This window comes from Gymnogyps californianus, chromosome 3 (genome assembly GCF_018139145.2).
Source record: "Gymnogyps californianus isolate 813 chromosome 3, ASM1813914v2, whole genome shotgun sequence".
Taxonomy (NCBI): Eukaryota; Metazoa; Chordata; class Aves; order Accipitriformes; family Cathartidae; genus Gymnogyps; species Gymnogyps californianus.
In genome coordinates, this window is record NC_059473.1 from 51,036,088 (window position 1) to 51,059,281 (window position 23,194).

Below are 23,194 nucleotides of genomic sequence, written 5' to 3' on the forward strand. Positions count from 1 at the left end.
CTCTCCCCCCCGAAACAGTATGTTAGCTTTACTACAAAGTAGTACTCCTCTTCCTTATTTGCTCTAAACAATTCTAACAGTGAGGCTTACAGAAGTACAATAACATCAAAATCACTTGGTCATCTTTAAGAAATTTATAGAATCGGTGCATCCACAAATCTATATTCAAAATGTGTATTGCATGTTTACGGTATGTAATGCATACTTGCTTCATTTACAGTTACAGACAACAGCAGCATATGCGATAAGAAACTGTTAAGCAAAAAATACCCTGGTAATCAGATGACCACGAAAATTTAAGCTTCTTCAACAATTAACATCTTTCATAACACTGCTAAAAGCATTAATGAAGATTGAAGTGTGAAAAATGTACATTCTTTATTCTGCTATTTAGGTACAGAATAAAATTTAACTTTTCAGAAAATAAAACTATAGCTACAGCTTTGAGAGCTGTCAGTTTGCTTTTGAGGATAAAGTACATGCACTTTTTCCAGTTACTTTATTGCACATAATGTACAGTCATAAATGGTGTTTTATTTACATGTGTTTTGGCAATGTCCATGTTTGTTTTTCCCCTCAGAATACATTATTTTGCACAAACAAAACCTTAAATGTTTCACACAAACTGCCATAATACAAGTCAAAGCATATATGTATATATGTTGTTTTGTTGTTGCTGTTTTTTCAATTAATTCTTCTAAGAGTTTCAGATCTCAGTTAATCTTTGCCTTGGGAATCAGATTCCTCCCAGTTAGTCTGTTGTCCAAGATGGACATCCGAACTGCTGGCACCTAGAAATTAGCACTGCGACCTGCTGTGCCCAACACCCACCTCCTAATGCAGAACCATACCACCTGCAATTAGTGCGCAGGCACATAGAAGGAAGAGCACTGTACTTTCGTTAACCAGTTTGATTCAACATTGATTACCATGTGTTAATGTTATGGTTCATGTGTTATTTGGACAGTATTCCGTTAATAGTGTTTTAGAAAAATATATCAAATATATTAAAAACAAAATAGAAATTCCAATAACAATTATGTACTTTCAACCCTAGGAATGTGTTACTCAGATTCCATTCTGTACAATGTGCTATTTATGATGACTGCTATTTTTACCCAGACACAAAGAATTAAGTTTTGTATACTCATGTTTCCCCCAAGTTAAAGTAATTTCTTCATGGATGGCAACACACTTCAATGTTTCCCTGCATTTTCAGGGCAGAAAACTTTTTAGTGGACCCCCTCAAAGAGTACAATCTGGGAATGAACCATTCGTTACATGCAGATTTTGGACGTACTTTTTAAAGACATTTTCAAATAAAATATCAATATTGTCAGTATACACTGAACATACGTTCATTAAAAACGTTTGAAAGATGTCCCTGAAGACTCTTTATGAAATATATTCTGGATTGACAACACACAAAAAAATACTCTGAGAAACCAAATTTGTTGTACTTTGGTACCATAGTTCACTTTTAAGAAGTGAATAGCATTGCTCAGATTTTACTTTGAAAGGCTCTATGATGTTTTTGTTTATACTCTGACCTACTAAAAAAAAAAAAAAAAGATTTACTCTAAGATAAATCCCACTTTATTCGATGGAACAGCAACTCTCTAATTGACTTGAATGTATGATCTTTCAAATGTTAGGACAATTTAACCCCAGAATAATAATAAAGAAAAAGAACAACCTAGCTTCAGTGATGTAGCAATATTGAAGTCATCCTCAAATTCAGTTCTAAAAATAGCTTGTTTCTTTCCTATAAGCAGGCAAAGTATAAAATAGTTAAATTTTCAGACAGGCACTTAGGTAAACTGAGAAATGCATTTGGCGGACAACAATAATTAGTATAAAATTTTGATTTTAAGGGTTTTCTCTTTTTTGCTCTCCTTCAACTTTAAAGTACTTCAAACCTTACAGCAACTTTCACTACTGCATATAATGAAGAATGAGATGAAAATGCACTGTGGACAAAGTATGACAGTAGTTTCTATCTCATAAAAATACAAAATAATAAAAGTATTACAGAAAAGCAGTAGTTCTGGGAATAGAAGTATTCTTCAATATAAAATACTCATCTTTCGTCCCATCTGAATAGTTTCACCTAAACTGGAAAGAGTACTTCACCAAGTTTAAATGTGTGCCTCTGATAAAATTCTTTAGGAATATAAATTACTGGCTCTGAAATGACACTTGTGCCATTATCCAATCAAAAGGTCCTGATGTTATCTGTTGTAAATGTCTAATTTTTTTATCATCTGCCTGTGGCTGACTTTTAGGATAGCAACATATTCATGATGTTAAATTAAAAAAAGATTTCTGTACAAGTGAAACTATTCTAAATGCATTGATATTTCAGCTGTACCTATACATTGCTGTAAAACAGAGCTACATGTCATTACAAAACTAACAAACATCTTCATCAGAGCTATTTTTCTCCATAAAATAAAGATGCATTTGATTTTAATTACTAGCAATACTGTGAGAACTTTTTAAAATGAAAGTTTTATATCGCATGGATTTCAAGATACGTAGTTTGAAACATCATAAATTAATGAAGGCATTTGAACAGATGCAAAGACTCCTCATCTGAATTTTTACTATCTACAGGAAAAAACTGGGCTTTCACAAAAACTGTTGATATCTGAAGAGTTATCTACATCGAGGCTCTCCCTTGACATTAGCTGCAATTACTGTCCACTTAAGATTACAAATCTAGGAGGACGACCCAGGATATGTAAAGGAGCCTCAGACAGCAGAAGCTTTAAGAAAGAGAAATGTTTCTGTAAAAATATTTGCATAGATGCGCATTCAAAATAGCATTTTCACCATTTCAATTCCCTGCATTCATGTTGCTACAGTCATCCACAGGGATAAAGATCACATAAAGGCAACCCTGGAATTTGAAATGGCTGTTGCTTGGTAATTTAGTGAAAGGTGTATTTTTGTACTTTCTGCAGTCATTAGGAAATGATCCAGTTTTTGACCTTTGGCTTATAGAAATTGTACTCCCCTGAGCTAGGCAATACTGATAGATTATAGCAGAAGTACAAAAAAAAAAAAGTTACTTAAAAATGGCATGGCGTGAAGAATATAAGGCACTTTTGGCAAGGAAACCCCCCAGATTTTGTATTTCCATGTACAGTAATTCTATCTAGAAGTATTTTGGGCTTAGAAACGTCACATGATGCAACAGTGAATCAGGTGCCAAAACCAACAGATCACAAATTACTATGAGATTAACTGCAACCTCTGAATGGTTCAACAAAGAATCAAACTGGTTTCTGTACACCGTCACGATTTACCAATACACTGGCATCTTTGCTCTTTTGCTGTGAGCCGACAGTAATTATTTTAGAGAAAGAAAAAGAAAGTGTGGAATTAGTAATGCAGATGCTGAAAGGCAAGTGGCAAGACTCTACAAGAAGAATGCCTCAAAAAATGCTACTTTGTTCCCATTTCTACTGGCACCTATTCTCCAAGGTAAAAGGCCAGAATGACCAAAGCCAACTTAATAGTAGTGTGCAGAATGTCAGCCGACAAACAACATAAAAACAAGTCACATTGTGTTATCTGTGGTCACGTTCTTCAGGGTTAGTTCAGTAACTCAAGACTTTACATTCTTCTGTCTTTATTTGTTTATTTTAATTAAACATGTAATGGTTAATAAACAGACATAGTCCAGAGTTAGTAGGTTGGTATTATAACATTTATTAAAATAATGCTATGGGTTAATAGAAACAGCAAAGAACCAAAGAATTAAAATGCAAGCTATGTAAAAACCCAACTAAAACCCAAATATGTCTAATGTATTCATCCAGTAGCTAACTAAAAGCCCAAGAAAGACAACACTCCCAATATAATAAAGTACTGCAAAACAATTGGCAATTTTTCAGTTATCAAAATTGTGGGTTTTGCATTTTGTATCCTTTTTTCTCAATCAGGAAAAAAATTCTTTTGAATGTTATATAACATACATATAAAACAAGATAGAAAAATACATTATAAACTTGTAACAATGGCTGTAAATACATTATCTTACATGTTTCTCATAGGCAATAGGTTGGTTATGGTACATACATAGCATGAAACTACTAAGATAATAAAGAACAGACAAATACATGTCATCTGTACGGTTACATACAAGCGACACTCCCATCTACCCACTCTAAAAAAATTACATAATACTGTCAGAAAGAAGTCTTAAAACTACTTATTTTAATAAAGAAAAAGTCATTAAAGAATGATAATACTGAGAACCAAGGCATTCAGAGATTTCAAAAGTCATGCTTTTTTTTTTTTAAGTTGATCCAAAATTTTGTCAACTAAGTTTTCAGAAGTTTGTTCAGAGCAAACATTACTTTCACATGTCACACATCTATTTCATACACTTCCCCTCCCCCCCAGTAAAAGACCTTTGATAAACATCTAAAATGTCCAGGTTTTATCATAGTTGAGATGAAACTGGATCAAATACTGGTATTGTTTTAGCAAATCTCTCTTCAAATGTTCGAGTGTCGCAAGTTTATTCAACCAACCAACCAACCAAAATAAAATCAAAATGGCACAGCATATACTGTAAGTAAAATCAACACAACTGTATGTGTAACAGGAAGACAAAGCCGGTGGCACAATAAACAAAAAGCTAGCTGAATACGAAAGGATGAATGTCTATTGCATAGTAAATAAACTGATAATTATTTCCAGGTGAGACAAGATGTTAGATGAGGTCACCATGCAGGTGCTTAAAAATGTAAGCCCTCTTAGCTTACTATTGACCTTTCATTTGGAAGCTGTGAAGATTTGCAGGAGGAGAATAAGTTGACAAGAGGGGAATAAAGTTATCACCTGATATTTGCCAAGTTTAGTACTGAGCCCCACACAAAGTAATACTTAATGTTTTCAGAATTAAATACTGTGCGTTCAACAGCTTCAGCTCTTGCAATTGCCTAGCTATATGAATCTCATGTGGAAACACGGGTTAAAAATAAAGCATAGCTGGACTTCAAACAATTAGCTGATGTCCCTCTCCTGCTTATCTTATGAGGAAAAGCTGGCAGGCAGATCTAACAACAGTCAAAGAAGAGCTGAAAAATAAATAACTTCCATGCTGTTTGCCACGGCAGGAGCTGCTTGTGGAAAACTGGGGACACGCTCAGACTATAACTGAAAACTAGCTAAGCACTTTCAATTTCATTATCCACAGAACATCAGTTTTCTGGGTGACGCCGAAGCCTACTGTATTTGATGTATATTTATTCCAACCAAAATCAAGGAAACTCCTCTCCATCCCTGAACAAAAATGACATACTTCCAGCTCTACAAACATTTGTCAGCTAACAGTCTCACTTAGCATGAGACAGTCTGCATCACAGAACCCTTTGGTTTACATTGCACAAGTACGGCATTTGCTATGATTTAAAAAGTAGAGTGGTTGAAATAACAATGGGCTGGTTTAACAAAAACTTAGCAAATATTTTACGTAATGAGATTTTGGCAAAGTCACATCACACTAGTATGGCAAAAATCAGGTAATTAACATGGTCAACTCATCATTTGTCTTTCCTCACAGCTTCTTTCACATACTGGGCGACTGAGTGGCATGCAGTAACTTGTCTGAGGGAGAAGCTGATTATACAAGACATTTGACTAAATGACCATGAAGAAAATAAGGCACTTCCTTTTCTTTAGACTTATTCCAATACTTAAAAAATAAAAAAGAAAGACTAAAAGGCTCTTTTGGTCTTTTGTTTCTTGACAACCACCAGAAAAAATCATTTAATGAAATAAAGGGTTTCTTTGTTCTTTTTTTCTTTTTTTATAACACTTGAAAGTATAAAATGCTACATTTCCAAAAATATATTTTTTTTTCTGCACCAGCACCCTTGTATAGTAAAAGTATCTACTTTTTTGTTCATTTTGTTTCAATGCACTACACTTTATCTACATTTTCATTACATGTATACAGCAAATAGGCAAGCATGGCTTTTACATCCTTAATGAAATTTTTTCTATACAGGGAGGTTTAAAAAAAATATTTGAACAGTTTGCCCAGTAATGTGACACATAATGCATGTACCTTGTTCTCATGTAATCTTCCAAGGAGATTAAAATATGGTTAAAATAATTTAAACTCAGATTTTGCTTTAATAGTGTTGCTGTTTTGTTCTCTGCATTAACATAGTTCTGAAAAGTCATTGTAATCTGCATTTCATGGCACACTTTCCTTTAAAACGTCCAATTTGGCAGGCAATAGAAAAAAGGCTGCAACGTCTGCCCTTTGAGGGCACTGGTAGTGACTAAACAGCGTATCAAATTTTGAATCCTTTTTGGAATCCCTTCCCCAATGACATCCCTGACCAAAGGTTCATGCATGATGCATCATCACACAGTACATTCAGAGAGAGCTTTGACTTCTTTTTTTTTTTTTCTTTTTTTTTTTTGAGAAGAAAAATATTCCTAGAAGTCTCTCACAGTAACTGCCTCTGTCATCGGGTAGTTAAGGGACATCTGTCTCCATCTCGTGCGAGGCCTCCTTACCGTTCGCTTGGGGTGGGACACTAGAGGATGATCAGTGCGGAGGGATGAGTTGGACCTTATTGCTTTACTACTATTCAGTGCAGGTTCTAGAACCACTTTCACCCAAACAGGAGAACAACAAAAAGCGGAGTTGGAGGACAACAATTTCTTTGTCTGTTTTGTTAGATGGTAAGACGAACGGACAAGTGCCCCAGCTCGCTGCACTGAAGACAGGCAAGCAAAGGCGTTTACCAGTTAACTGATCAGCAGGCAGGCATGGTCAGGTCATCATTGGGTGAAGAGTTCAGAGGTCAGAAGGTCATAGGTTAGTTGCCGGTGGCGGCTGGGTGGTTAGAAACAAAAAAAAAACAAAACAAAAAAAAGAAAGAAAAGATAGAGAAGAGATTAGTTCCAGCTAGTGACGGCTTAATGACAACATGAAAACTAATCACAACTAATAAAAAAAACAAGCATGTTTAATTCTGACATACTGATCGACACCATCTACAGAATGCAATAAAATCATGACAGCCCTCCATCATGATTTGGACACGTGAAGGAGAAGCCCGCTCCCACAAAACCGGTTAACAGGAGAAATAGAGATAAAATACGACTAACGACTAATGGTTAGTAGCAGTCGATGAAGGAAATCGGAAAACAAAAAACGATGAACAGTTTTGGAATTGGGTAGAAGATTTCTGGAACAACAGTCAGTGCACAGCATCAGTATCTGACTGCTATTAAGCATTAGTACCTCCCCAGGTGCAAGCATTAAAGCAACTATTAATGATGGATGTGATTATTAATAACTGGTTGTTAAAAGAATGGAGTCATCTAAGGAATTCTGGACTTAGAGAAACAATTTGGTTCAACAAACTATGGGCCAAACAAAGGGTTTTTGTTCAATAATTTTTTTATTGCCTTTCATTTATTCTATTTACAAACAACATGGAATTTCTTGGCCTCATGATACAAAGCAATACTAAACTGTAGTCTAGCAACGTAGGCATCATCGTGGGAACCAGGAAAACGCTCAGCCTGCTACTTTAGCCAGCATTTTCCTGTTCGAAATACTATTTTACACATATAGGACACTTATAAAATGCACTTGCATGTAAACACTGTAAAAGTCCTGCCATTTTAAAGTCTATACTTAAAAAGCTCTAAGTACATCAAAAAATAGAGAAAATATCTAATTGATACTAATAAGGCATTTTAAAACTACAAACAGCTCTCTTTATTCATTTTCAAAGCTAATACTCTGCAAATACAATAAAATCTGACATTTCATATACATTCCTGCTTTATATTTTTATATTTTAAAAGAAGCCACCTGTAAATACTATTTTCTTTTGCAAAAAAAAAAAAACCCAAAAAACAAAAACAAAACAAAAAATAAAACCCAAAAACACAAACAAATTACAGTAAAACATAAAAAAGTTCTCAAGTGGAAAGTTATCATTCCCAATGTTCTTGAGCTGTTCCTTCTTTAATCATTCTCTCACATTCTCCTTCACCAAACTTGGTCCACTTAACAGTAGTATGATTTTTTTTTTTTGTATTTTTTTTAAGACTCATTCAACAGCTTAATTATAGCTAATAAATTCTGAGGTTGATAAAGTTTTTGTACTGTTGCCATTTTGACTAAGGCAGAGGAGATGAAAGTGAGAAAGGTATTCAGTGCAAAGTCAGATTTGTGCCATTACATAAAATGAAGTCCAGTAGGTGTAATATTCACAGATAGCATCGATTTAGCAATCTTTCTCATGGGCTGATTTACTTTCACATAATAAAAATGGCCTATCATTTAAGATACAGTTCATAACACTACAAAAAATTACTACTGTAACGTAAATGAGACCACATACTCCCTGATTTTTTTCAGAATCATGCTAAGTGGGATTTGTTTAAATTAAAATGGCTGTTTCAAAAATAAGCAAAAATAAAAATAAATATTTTATGTGGCACAATCTCACCACTTTACAGGTATACTAGAAACAGACTCTTAAAGCATTTTGATACTGATTACGATTTCGATTAAATGGTATTAAAATTTATATATAAATTATGTGACAGTTGGTTTGGATAAAACATTCAAGAAAATTCTCAGCATTAATATTTCTTGTGGAGTTTATATCAAAGCAAGCTACCTTTTAAAAATACCAGTACACCTGTGATACATCCTCTGCCAAGTCTCTGGCCTTCTACAGTACACACAGGTTTGTCAACTGTGCAACACCATTTACAGTTTATTACAATTAAATCAGTCAGTCTCTCTGTTATATGCATCAAATTCAATTTTGTATTATTTATAAACTGGGGTTTTATTCTGAGTTAAAGTGAGCTATATTTTTCAACCCTTCACCAATTCTAAATGCTTAGTTGTAAGAGTAAAACATTTACACATTTGGGGATTCTTGCTTTAAATGCAGTGCTTATCTCAAAAAAAAAAAAAACTACGCAAAGAATAAAAACCTACTTAAAAAGTGAATGCAGTAGTACTACAAAGTAATCTGAAAGTTGATTTAGAATTTAAAAAAAACTTTAGACCCAATGAATGCGAATATAGATTTAGTGACATTTAACTATATTTAAAAAAAGTTTTCGCATTGAAAAAAAAAAAAGGTATTTCGGTTTGCTGACATTGTTTTTCATGGCTATAGCTATAGAAGTATACTGGTGACAGAACAACCAAATAGGTGAATATGGTAAATACTGATAGTATTTTAATTCTACAACATAATTTTAGCACATTAGAAGAAACTGTTTTATTGCTGAACAAAGTTCTCTTCAAAACCTTTTGTGAAACCGTTAAAACTGTGCAGTGATAATCTAGGATTTCAAAGTCAAAATACAATGAAGTACAGTTGTAAAATTAACTTGTGTAGGTTTCTTAATACACACTGGGATTATTTAGATAAGACTTTAAAATAATGTTCTCCTGAAATATCAGCATGGTTTTCATGCTAAAAGAGAGAGGTATGCACGACTTATTCCACAGGAGATAAGCCATGTGTATTTATTTATCTACTTAAGACAGTGGGCTTCCAATATTGCTAGAGATGAACACTGTATTATCAGAAAATGGCTGTATTTTAAAGGAAGGTAAAACGATACCAATAATTAATTTCAATTACTTATAAGTGACCCAGATGAAACATCTAGGCCCTTCCCAAAATATTTAAAATCTATGTTGAGTAAACACTACAATGATGAACTTCAACTACAAACTGGTATTTCTCCCCTCCCCCATGCTCTATCAGTGTATTTTCTAGTTGTCTCAGGCAAATATCCAATTAAATAAAATGTAGTCTCACCTGTCACCTGAAACTACCATTGCAGATCATGAAAGACCATTAGCAAAAACTGATTTTTGCAACATCAGGTCAAACTTTCAAAGACAACCAAATCCTTACCACCCATTACTCTTGACAGAGATAGATTTTAATCTTTTTTTCTGTTTTCTTTTTTCTATTTCCTTTTTTCCCCTCTTTTTTTTTTCTTTCAGTAAACATGGGCTATGACCTTATTCTGATTATACCCTGTTGCCCACTGAAGAGTTCTCAAGAAATGAGAACAAGCCAATGGGCTGTAAATAGTGTGCAGTGATATAAAAGAAGAAGTAATCTTCCAGAAAACTTAAGTAGTGTCTTGTTATCAGCTTTACACTTTCTGTAAAGCATAAGATCATATGAAAGATAAAAGTGTTACATAAAAATAGCAAATATCCAGGAGGGCCCTTTTTACTGTGTTGACTGAAATCTGTATTGTTTCTTGTAGTTAATTTATGGAAGGTTGTGAGAAGTGAAGTGTAGTCAATGTTAGGAGATGTCAGATCTGTCACCTGAATTTGGCTTTTGAGTATTACAATATCATGGAAGCCTGCACAACACTGATTTTGATGAGAGCAGAATAATAATACTTGGCACATAATGCTTTGCATCCTCAAAGCCCTGTACAAAACAAGAAACCCCACAACACCCCTGTGAGGTAGGGAAGTATTATTATCCTTATTTTACAGATGGGAAAACATACACAGAGAGATTAAATGACTTACGAAACCCACAGTGAGTCAGCAGCAGGGATGGGATAAGAATTTAGCCCACACACTGCTTCCTAGCCAATGTCAATAAACCGAAAATATCACTTTTCTCAATAAGCTTAAATACTTCATTCAGGGGTCCAAAGGCATTACACTTGAGGAACAGGAGAAAAATGAAGATTTACTTTCCATTCAAGGGTTAGAGAGAGATGCCCAAATATTGGATGTCATCTCACCAACACGACTTCAAAAGTTGCTTCTCCTTCAGGTTACACATTTTAGCAGCAAAAGGCAAATACCAAGAAATAGATTTTGGCAAAAAAACCAAAACACCCTCCCTTCCCTCACCCTTAGTAATTCAAACTCAAACAACTTTTGAAGTATTATCTTCACAGCCCTTACCTTTCTGAATTCAGTCAGGTATCTGAGAACATGCATCCTCCTCATAATATACAGTACAGTGGCTCAAAAGTTTATTGGAAAAAAAGGAATCTAAATCTTCAGATTTCTCCAGACACAGACAGGAGGCATTTATTCCTTTACTTCTTTCTCATTAAGCAACCATCCATTCATTTTATTTTGCAACACCAATCTGATACTTCCACACCAATTAAAAGAACAAATTTGGGGGACAGGGGGAGAACATTACCAAATTAATTACTGCAGCACTGAATTCATAGTGTTTCCTGATGCAGATGGATCTTTAAATAGTTTTTAAAAGGGAATCAGTTATAGCATTTATATTAAATATATCACAAAGTTTATACATTTAATTGAGCTGGGAAAGCCAAGTTTACAAAATGTTTTTAAAACAGCAAGCATTCCCAAAGGTTTAAAATATTAACTATTCAGATTTTTGAGAAGAATAATGAATGGGTCAAAATAGGCTATTTGGTTAACCAGCTGTGGTGTTGCAAATCTCATGTACACTCAAAGCACTTCTTACAAACAAGAACTGCAGAACTAAACTAACCTCGGTCTGCGGTCACAATCCTTTGGTAAGGATGGACACGCATATCGTGCCTTCGAACTTTAGTAGCCACCGCACCTAGTTAAATTGCAATTACCAAGACAAAGTTAGAAAACATTCAAAGAAAACATTAACAGCAGGTTTATCAAAATGGATTTAAATGATCATTAACTACAAAAGTTCATTTTAAGAAAAGCAACAAGTTAAGGCACAGTAGTTTCAAATCTTAATCTTAAAAAGAAGTTTATCTGTGCAGATTAATATTGCATTTATTTTAAACATCCTGGCCTTAACCTGTTTAATCCATTCATTTACAATCCCAAAATTACAGTATTTCATGAAATCTATTAGACCCAAGCACATTTAAGCTTTACTAGTCACATATTCACTGAAGTGCCTTTATTGCAGCAGGACTATTTTAAATAATGCCATCTTTTAATACTGACAATTATTTGCTAACCTTAAGATCACTTCCAGTTCTACCACAAAAAAAAGTTTTAAAGCAATTCTTCAAGCCTACAGATTGTGATTTTAAACTTTAAGTCAATAAGTATGAACTGCAATGAATTAGGTGATTAGTAAAGCAAACACTATATAGAACACTTAGCAGTCAGTATACTACTATACACTCATAAATTACAGCTACTCTGTAATAATAGGAGCTAATCCAAATTAATAGCACTATTTTATTTTAAATCTATGTGCAAAAAAGTGCAAGTAAGTCACTGACTGCTAGGCCAAGCTTTTTTCAAGGCTGCTGAAACTAAGCATTTGTTAAAATTCAGATCTGATGAAGGATCAGTTAAGACCGTTCTTGAATTCTTAGCCTTTCGTTGGGAAAGCCATACCTGAAGATAAAAGGAAGGGAATTAAAAGTTAGTCACCAACTAAAATTTGATCCCAACACCAGTATCCCCAAAAATACTAATAGGGATGCATTTCTTTGCCATTTTTAACAGTTATTTTAAGACATCTTAAGGGTCCACCACAAAAATGGACAAAATATAGCATACTATTGATGAGGAGTGTATTATGAAATAAAACTCAATTAAAAACTAATTTAATAAAATTAACTCTATACAATTGCTCAGATAATAGAGCAGATGCATTAAGAGTTATTGATTCTATGCTACCTAAGTGGGAGTGTAGTCTTTTTTTTTCCCCCCCTCCCTTTTCCTTTTTTTAAATAAGATTATTTGGTGAGATCTGGTTTGGGCAATACACCTGTGCTCTCACAGCTAAGCCCAAAAGTATGCAATGGTTTCAGATGCCATTTTAGAAGCAATTTTCCCCTCCTCTCTCTTTATAGAAAATTCTGCGAGAAATCAAAGTTCCCTGCATCGTATTAAATTATTACTATGGAATGATGTATTTCTTTACTTGCTATTAACTGAATTCAGGAGAGGCGTTTGCCACTAACCAGCAACTGATAGCTACTGTGAGGATGCCTGTAACTGTGACTTTACCCCAGGACATATCACAAGCTGACTCGCAGACTGGGGGTGGAGGAGCTGGGGAGAATATTTACATGTTTGTGGGAAATTAATAAATGATGACATTATCATATGCTCACTGAATTTTGGCTATGGGGTAACGGACGACAACCATAAGCTGCTCAAAGACAGACCTACTGCATACTTTTGTCCTACTAGAATTTTTATTATTGATTCACTAATCCTGAAAGGCAGAAGTCTGAAATACAGTTTCTTTTTTACTGTACAAAATATAATGTGAGAACATGCACACATACTGATAACTCAACAAGTATTTTTCATGTGAAACACTGATTTTTCTGCAATACTTTCAACAAAATATTGACTTTGAACCTTATTGTCCAGTGTTCATTACAGATGTTTAGAATTTGTGTAAATCAATAACTGCCACTGAACAAACTAAGATCAAAGTCCTATAAAATCAACATTATGCAGCATCAAGGTCATATGCAATTCAGAACAAACTGAAGAGAAAAGATTATTTAGATTCTGTAGAGAGTAGGGAAGGAAGAAACTATTGAAACTGCTTGTTCCACATTGACCAGTTAACTGAATTGTCATGGCTGCTTTATCTTTCTTGCCTTCACAGAGCAAGTCAATGGTCTGAAATATTAGGAATGACGGACATTTCAATCCAATGTATATAAAAGAAGCCATCAGTAAAGTTGCTAATTGTATCATCCTTTGGTTAGAACTTAGTTTGCTTTTTATTCATTCACTGAAATTATTTTCTGCTGACAAAATGAGTTACAGCTTTCTGACACTGAGGAGAGATTTATCAGTTGTGTACTAAATAAAGAAGCAAAACTCCAACAAACTGAAAAAAGACCTTTCCATTCTCTCCAGTTTTGCTACTAAAAAGGTATAGCAAAATAGAAAGTTCTCTCTTCCAAAGATTACTGGAAATTAATTTAATTTATGTTAAAGGGAGCACAAACAAATCTGGCATTTATGGGAGCCCAAGTGACATAATAGATGTCAACTTCTATTTAATTTTTTTTCTTGCCTATGTATCCACCATCTAGTATCATACAAACATTAAGATTTTATTTTCAGTAATCTTATTAATATACTAAACACACACATTTAATAACGCAAAACATGTTTAAAATGTTTAAGAGTTACACCATTTGAGCAGTTTTCCTAGGCAGTTTTGATATACCCGAGATAAGATTGTTGCTTCAGATTTTCTTCTGAGCCCCATGACCTCTACCTTGCAAGTATCACAAAAGTATAAGCAATATGTTCTCCAGTCATCCGCATACAAAGATCTTACCTAATACACCACTAGGTTCAATAGGATACTCAAGGATTGATGTAGCTGGTGCCAGCGTGTAGGGGTATTCATATGGTGTGTAAATTAAACCAGCTTCGGGTCCAGGTGGAACTATTGCAGCGGTGGGATGAGGAGTTCCGTTTGGCATGACAGCGGTTTGTATTTGTCTGATCAAAGGCATTATGGTAGGGCCAGCTGGCGTAGGAGTACGCAGGGCAGCTGGTGGGAGAACAGGCGCAGGCCCAGTAATAATCCTTGGAGCCTGGGCTGTTGCTGCAAGAGAAAAGGCAAGGGCTGCTACAGTAAGCAAAGAAATTCAGAGGAAAGTATGGAGATAGCAGTACAAAACGTGGAAAGAATGGGAAAAAAGGGGAAAAGTAGGAAAGAAGAAAAATAAAAGGAAATCATTAGTACATGCGCTGATCACACAGTGCCAAAGCACACCATTCAAATGCAAACAGCTTTCCATTTTCCAGTGTGATTAAGTATGAACATGCAAAATAAAAAAGCCATTGTAAAACAGTGAGGTAGATTTCTCAAACAGGTTACACAGCACAAAAGCTCCATTTAGACCACATTTCTTCATTTATGCTATCAAGACTGCATGAGACTGAGATGCATGCAGGAGATACAAGGAAAATACTGTCATAATCAAATACAGAGTACAAAATTTAGTGCAACTACAGAGTCCACAGATACTCAGTTATGCAGAGCTGCCATATGAGTCTACAGTTTTTATATGTCTTAAAATTGTATTTAAACATATACACAATTCCAATTTCCAGGATCAGTGAAGTTACAGATGACCTAGAAACATAATGCATCTCCTCTCCTACTCTAGCATGAATAAAAATAGACTCAAAAGTCATTTCCATATCAAATTCCCCCAAATAAAATACTTCCTTGGTATTACAAGTTCACTATGGCCTTGCTTAGGATAAAGAAAATAGGTGCTTTTTTTAAACGGTGCTAGCACATTTCATTAAGTGTTATTTGAAGCCTGTTGGCATACAAGATGAACAACTTCTTAAACACTAACAGATCAGCTGGTAACAGTCAATCTTAAAGGGTTATAATTTATAGATTTCTATGCACTACTGTTGATCTACATCGATTTAATGAACTTACAGGTGGTATGAAAAGAGAAATGTGGTGGAAGTTTTTCAGATTTGAGACCGTTGTGTTTTTTTAAACAAAGGTGCTCAGATTGAGTGTATAATTAAAAAAACCCTCAAACATTTTCATTTTCTTTCTGAAATGGAAATAAACCAGTATGGCTTCTACATCTTCAAGTTTTCAGTAAAATCAAAACACAAACAGTGAAATTGTCTTATTATCAAAACGTGAATATTAGTGTGGAAATCTCTAGTCAAAAAGTGAAAAAATCCATCTTCCCACTTATACTGATACAATAGACCAATGGGAATAGATCAGACAAAGAAATTGCTCAAATTAATATAAAGGTTTCTGTGCAACAGTTTGCATCAATTTAACCTAATCTGAAAGCTATTTTACCTATAACTTTGCAATAATTTAGAGACTAAAATATATTTAAAACTGATCTAGCTTTAAATATTACAGTGTTTATTAGGGCTGAAAGATTTACCACTACCATTTGCAGTAGTAAAAACCCTTGCTTATGTCTCTCTTCAAATCAAAATAATTACACTGGTGTAAGCACTCTCAAATTGACCTAACTGCATTCCAACCTTTAAACATATTCAACGTTGAAATTGTGACTGCGTGGAGAAACGAATTTGCAAATATCAGTAGGCCCTTAGTGAAAAGACTGATTTAACTGTGCTTACATTTGACATCTGTATCACAGCTACAGCAAAAATTTACTTTGGAACAGTATCAGCAACTACATTTTCAGGAGGAGAAATTAGATTTTCGACTACAGAAAATAATTTGTATCACACATAATAGGTATATACTCTCATTAGTAGGTGTATGTAATTAATTTTCAAGTGTAAACCTGTGCACACATGCATTTGCAAAAGCATTTTCACACAAATGTAATGGAAGAAATTATAAAAATGGCTCATTACATCACTGATCCCTGTGAACTCAGCTGTGAAATCAGTTGATGAATTGTTGGAAAAACATAACATTGGGGGGACACATGCAAGCAAGATGAAAGGAAGGAATATAATACAGAAAAATGTATTCACAGTATCCTGAACATCTGTAACATTTTCAAATTAAATCTCTAAAAATAAAATTGAAAAGGAGTCTATCATCCTTTATATGTATTAAAGAAAAAATGATTGTAAAATAGAAAAATTTGGCTTAAGGGTTGAATTTTTTTAACTATATATTTGTAAATATTTCAACCCAGGTATACTGTTTAAAAAAAAAGGGGGAGATCCCAAAACAAAAAAAACCGCAAAACTGACGTAAGTTATCTCTAGAAGATCTTTTGCAACAGCTACCTACTGTTTTGTTGTTTTTTTTACTGCCTTCCATTCTCCAACACAGTTGCTACTGTACATTTACCAAAAAGTAGCTTTAGGAATCAAAACCTGCAAACACTACTATGGCATTGACCCTCGAGCTTATGACATGCTTACGTGATTTGATGTTGGCATCTCTGTAGGTGCCATTTAGAATTGCAAGCTCCATCAGCTGCATCTTTTTAAGGCTGTCTTCTCCTTCTGCCTGCGTGTGAAAAGATAGGAAGAAAGGCTTATTAATTCAGTAGTGGACAAGACCTAAGGGACCTAGAATAAAATGCCTTCAAGTTTTAACCAAGCAAAATACCTGCTTACCATTAGTCACAAAACCAGCAAGCTTTGTCAGCTTTTCCTTAAAATTAAGTGCAAGTTGCCTGTTGTTTATCATTAAGTGGTGTTGATAAATATCTTAAGAGTTTTGAAAAAGGCTCATACCATAAATTATAAAAATAGGGTTAAGTGTAAGCTGTGTTTCATAGAAATTGTTTAAGGAAATTTTTTCTCCAGGTTAGTAAACATTTTCATGTACTCCTGAAGGGATCTTTTAAAAAATTGTATTATTCGGCTAGAGGAAGAATAGACACCACAAATTTTAAGCAACTTCAATTTATTGTAACTTGCTCCACTGTAGTTGATACTGACTACTTCGGGGGTGGGGGGCAAACAAATAATAAACAACAAACTTTGAGTAGCTTTCCAAACAGGACATCAACAACTGCTGTAAGGCAGAATTAATAATTCTGGCACGTGTTGAGGTAGTGCAATTAGGATATAACTACTATTTACACAGTATACATTATTCTTGGTTTTGCTTCAATATAAATTACTTCCCTGAAGTTATCTACTCCATTGGTATCCTGCAGCTTGCATAAATATTACGCAGTGTTCAGTAAAAAAGCTCACTTTTTCAGTTACTACCAAAAATATTTCTAATTAGTACAATTTCAGTTTTAAGACCAGACGTTTTCTGATCTGTCTTTCCAGAAATACTACCATTTGTTTAGTCTACATCCTACCAAGCAGAAAACAAGATTATGATATAGAAAACCCAAGAGAGATGGTCAGCTTCTACTTTAATGTTAAAGTTACCACCTTTCTTGTATTGAACCCCACTGCTGAAATTCTCAGTCAGATGGAAAAGAGGGCAGCTTCAGTGTCAGCTGCATTACATTCTTCCTTCGCTGAACAGGATTTCTTATATTTTTACTTATCTTGTCTACTCACACAATGTTTTCCAGATATTTGGAACAGCATTTTCCAAGTTAATGGGAACCTGGATAATAACATACTGTGCCATCCACTCTGAAAATCTTAAAGTCTGATTTCAGAGGGAGTTGTTCACCTGTCTTAAACTACAACTGTTACAGATGGTTTGAACTAGGACTTCCAAGAGCACGAGTGATTACAAAAAAAACAGAATTAAAAGCCACAAAGAATAGCAATCACCACCAATAACAAAAAAAATTCTATTAAATAACTTTGTGTCCATTACAGCACTGCACCAGTGAAACATCGTCTCAAACCAGTTAAGAGTTAATAGGATTATCTACACACAGTGTTCCAAATGTACAGGGCAATATTTTTTCAGGCTAGTTTGCAGCAAAATATTGTTATACGTACTTTACTTCCAAACTATGGAGAAGTAATTTACTAAATTACATGACAAAAGAAGTTTTTAGTACTTAGTGTGAGGTATGCTCAAGGACCACCACCCCTTGCAATGGAAACTTTTAACATCTGATTTTTATCAACAACTTAAAATCAACATGGTAAGATGGGTCGACACTAAATTACTTTCAGATGTCAGAAATTGAAGTCCTAACTGTAATACTGAGGACTTGCATAAACACAAAGATTACACACAGTAACAATTTATGTTGTTGTTAAACATTCAGAATATACTGAAAGTTAGACATTTTCTTTATATATTAAATACTGTATGACAGACCAAGCTAACACTAATATTGAAAAAGTAAATACACATTCGATTACCATTTTAACTACAAATTAATTCTACAGTTAAGTACCACACTAGCCATAAACCTCAGACTCCATTGTCATTAAAATGAGACCCTCCGGAATACAAAATGTACTGAGTATAGCATGCTTAATATGACATACTCAGAATAGACTTACAATCTACATGCAAAAGAATTTTTTTTTTTTTGAAACTATTATTCCATTGCATCTTTGCTGTAAAATACCTAGACAATCATGATGCAATAAAACCAATTTCAAATCTTATCTGCCTATCCAGAGCTCACAAATTCTTGTCATTCTGGATATACCTTACCTAATTTATTTTAGCAATAAAGACACTGATTCCTCTTTTCCCCTCCCCTCATAATGGTTATGCTATGTTATTGGCTTTTTGCTTGGGTTCCTTTATTTATTTATTTGCAAGTGTGTATCAAAAAAAACCTCCTCACAATGTCAGCTGCATCTCCCATATAGTTCCACTAATGCTACTAAAATTGCTCACTTCCTCCAAATAAGAGTTCAGGTGATTGATCTGACACCATCAATGAGTCTCAGTAAATGCTGAATCTTACATTCCACTTGCTAGGATAATTTTAGTAACTCTAATCCCAGATTTTGCACCACAGTGAATATTTCCCATATGTAACTATTTATAGGATAATAATTTTAAGAGAGAAAACATTTTTCCCTTCTGACATCCCTAAAAGAAGGAGTTATAACAACTTAAAAGCAATAAAAGACAAAGTAATCATTCTTACTTTGGATCTTTAACATTTTCTTATAGGTCACTATGCTTCCTATGAGAAAAGATGTTGCAATTATCTAGGTTTTACAAAGTATGTTTATAAAAATAATAATGGACTTCAGCATACAAAGCAGACTTAAGTCCTTAACTGTTATTTTTGAGATTTACTTCTCTGGAGTACAGCTCAGCAGTTGATAAACTTTTGTTCTTTTAAACAGACTCCAAAACATAGTTTAAAACTTCTCCTTAAAGACTGTATCAGTGATAATTCACAGATGTAAGATGTGGACTTGCACTACTAGACATTAACACTGTCTTTCAACTTCTGGTATTTTGTTTTTCAAAGGATTTATTAGATAGAAAAAAACCCAACTGAAACAAACCCCCCCACACTTTAAAAACATCTTTAATGCTGACCAAAAGGGCATCATTCGACTCCTCCCAGAAGATGGCACTGTTTATTATACAATACTATCTCCTCAAGATATGGGCGCTTAGCTCTATTTGCACCACCCTACTAGTACTGCTCAAAATCCTGCTACCCCCTCACACTCTAAACTTGCAACAGTCACTTGCCACCTCTCTTCAAGGCATAAGTCACAGAAGCGGTCAGGACCCTTTCAGATATGCTGTCATGTCCTTCATTCTCTGGTAGCAAGCTCTCCACTTGAACATCATTCACCAATAGCCAAACCCTCAAATTTCCAAGAGCTGGGATAGAGCAATGGGCGCCTGTTTTTGCCTGCCCTATCCTCTCTCTTCATTGCTGACAGATGATCAAATGAGGCACACCGATGCAATCTATCTTAGCTCCAGGCATTTCTGCAGGCACTCTCTGTTAAAGCAAAGAGAGGTTGCATCAGGGATACAAAGGCAATCTCTAAAGGGACAGTACATTACCTGTACAATGGCTACAACAAAGCTCAGTCATTTGTACCAAAAGGAAGCTACTTTGAGCAAACATCAATAAGGTCACTTAAAGCGAGATTTGCATTACTAAGTTGAAGCTCAAGTGATTGACTCAAACCTCTCATCCTCTTAAATCTCCAGTGCTTTCCTTGTATTTCTTATGTACAATATAACATGCAGATTAAGAAAAAACCTTAAATGGTATCTTGAAACATAATTCTTTAAATGTAAGCACTTGCAACTGCTCACTGAATACAAATACTGAAGAGATGCAAGCAATAAATCCTAACAAAGACAACTGTGCACAGACAACAGCACTCACCGCTTTGTGAACACACGGCCAGTACTCCTCACAGTAGCTCAGCTCTACTTAGGCTAGCAATAAAAAGACCTGAAGGAGACCAAATGCCAGTGACCACTACCATTTTAAGTAACTTGTTTTCTCATCTTTATCAGAGTAGGATTAATAGTCACAAGGTTCAACATGCTAGTAACAACTACAAGTGCCATGTACATGAAGTCTCTGGGGAAACACTTCCCAAGATAAAACAATTTCAAATGAAATACACAAAGCTGACCATACTGATACCCAGTTAAAACCACAGTTCTGTCTCCTACATGGGGCAATATTGTCTGTTTCAAAAAAAAAAATGAGGAATGCACTTATGTAGTAAACTGCTATTAGTAAGAGCTTGTTTCATGTCATGAAATAGGGAGCTCAGATAAAGCACTCCATTTAATTTTTTTAATGACTTCTTTTCATTATCAATGTCCAAGCTATACTTCAACCTCAGATACCCCAAGATCCTCAGAGAATTCTTTTAACTGATGCTTCTGAAATTATTAGGCACTTAAATGCCTCAGATTCTCATACACATACAGTGCGCCCTTAAGAGTATCATACTGTTTAACTTCTTATTTATACACAAAACATACACACACTAGATAGATACGGTATCAAGGTGGAAGACAGACAGGCATACAGACTCCAAACGGAAGTGCATTCACGGTGCTATGTCAATGAAGGACTTCAGAAGATGGCAACAGTCTTCAGAGGTGACAGGTACACTGTTAAGATTCTGTGTACAGTCAACTCTGAGGAGCCTATAACAAACTACAGTAGCGAAGGAAAGAAAGATACTATCTTAAAAGAAAAGAAGGATCAAGTAGCAATGTTTACTGCTGAGCAGAGATCCACAAGCTAGCATCCAGTGGAGCCAGTCAGTGCCCATACTGCCCTGCCATACTGCTGCTGGACCCAAACTGACCACGTGGAAGGTGGCTGCAGCTGAGTTAATTCACAAACCAAACAATCCACTCACTTGTATGATAGCAGGGATACTTTATCCTGACAGAGCTCCTTGAGCCTCACAGTCTTACCCGGCTAAGTTTCAGAACGTACTCTGATTCTCATTATTACTAACACTGGCAGGGAAAATTTTCAGCATTTCTGTACAAACATATACTTTCCTCATATAATGCTCATTTTCTTTTTAAAGTAACTACTTTGGAAAATGTAACAAATATACCTTTTTCCTACATTCATAATAATATAGATACACTTATTTAGGTGATGTTAGTGACCTTCATTGACAGTCTAGCTTCCAAATGTCATGCATTTTTGATGACATTTTTGCAATCCTGTCACACATCCCTGCACTTCAGCTGAATTCTCATGAACTGAACTCAGCCCAACCCTAGGAAAGGCTGCAGACAGTTTTATCTTGCACCAAATGCAGCCAAGTCTGGCTTTGGTTAAGGGAGCAGTCCTTTATAAGCTGTTCCAGGGCCATCCTTTCAGGATCAGAGCGCAGCACGTGGGAAGAGGAAATGATGAAGCAAAACGATCGATAAATCAACTGCGAATACAGAGGCCAAAAATCAGTCTTGATCTTTCCCAGCCAACAGCAGCAAGTCTGTCCCACCAGGCTCATCGAAAGAACGACCAGGCGGCCTCAGCAATGCAAGAGCACCAAAGAGCAGCACTTACCTTCCAACCACCTCAGCAACTTCTCATGCAGACGACCTTCCTGCCTGCCCCACACTATCTCTGGTTAAACAGCAATACTCAACAGCAGCTTCGCACCTTTCCTGCCACCCTTGGAGAGATCTCTTCCAGCTACCACATTTTGTCCAAGTCCATATGCTTTTCTCCAAATTTACTTCAGGTAGAGAATTTTTCCAATAACACATTGTATTTTTTAGTACACAGGTAAGGCATTAAATAATTTTACACACACTCCAAACAGAAGGGCAGAGAACTTGGCAGTTATGGAAGAACACGATACTAATGAACAAGAACAGATACTTAAAACTCTTCCTCAAATAGAAAAGTCATTTACAGTTGCCACATATGATAAACATAACTTTTCTACCACCATATCTCTGGAAATACACACATTAAATAAAAAGACTTTCATTATTCTTTAAACTGCATATCTGTATAGTATAAGCCACCTGTAATTTATTAATTTAATATGAATTTTGGCAAAACACAATAGCACCACTGAAATGTTTTACTGTTACTGATCTTATCCTTCTTATCCAGGAGGCACTGCTGCCTCTCAGGGGTCTGTCACCCTGCCTTCCAACAGTCCCCAGCTGCCACATAGCCGCACAGCTGCAGCTTGGAGGCTTGCGCTGGCTGGACTCTCTGGGCTCTAGAATGCTTTTATCTGCCTGTCAAAGAAAAATGTTCCACTGCAATTCACTTGTAGATCAGTAAGTATTCCTAACATACCATGCGCCAGTCAAACAGCCTTCACACATAAATGTCTCCATTCAGGGACAAAAACCTT

General features: G+C 35.2%; 1 protein-coding gene across 10 annotated transcripts in view; it reads right to left on the reverse strand.

Moving 5' to 3' along the window:
- Positions 1 to 482: 482 nt before the first annotated feature.
- QKI (QKI, KH domain containing RNA binding) overlaps positions 483 to 23,194 on the reverse strand; it is a 167,973-nt gene continuing 145,261 nt past the window's right edge. For 2 of the 10 annotated variants that reach the window (XM_050894275.1, XM_050894271.1), the window contains 4 exons: positions 16,880 to 16,967; positions 14,307 to 14,579; positions 11,541 to 11,615; positions 483 to 6,868 (listed from right to left, as the gene is read on the reverse strand). In XM_050894275.1, the coding sequence (XP_050750232.1) occupies positions 6,852 to 6,868; positions 11,541 to 11,615; positions 14,307 to 14,579; positions 16,880 to 16,967 (453 nt within the window). In that variant the 3' untranslated portion in view covers positions 483 to 6,851. Of the gene's footprint in view, positions 6,869 to 11,540; positions 12,386 to 13,131; positions 13,670 to 14,295; positions 14,604 to 16,879; positions 16,968 to 23,194 lie in introns of those variants that run through there. The other 8 variants (XM_050894273.1, XM_050894269.1, XM_050894276.1 and 5 more) reach the window with 6 other exon arrangements.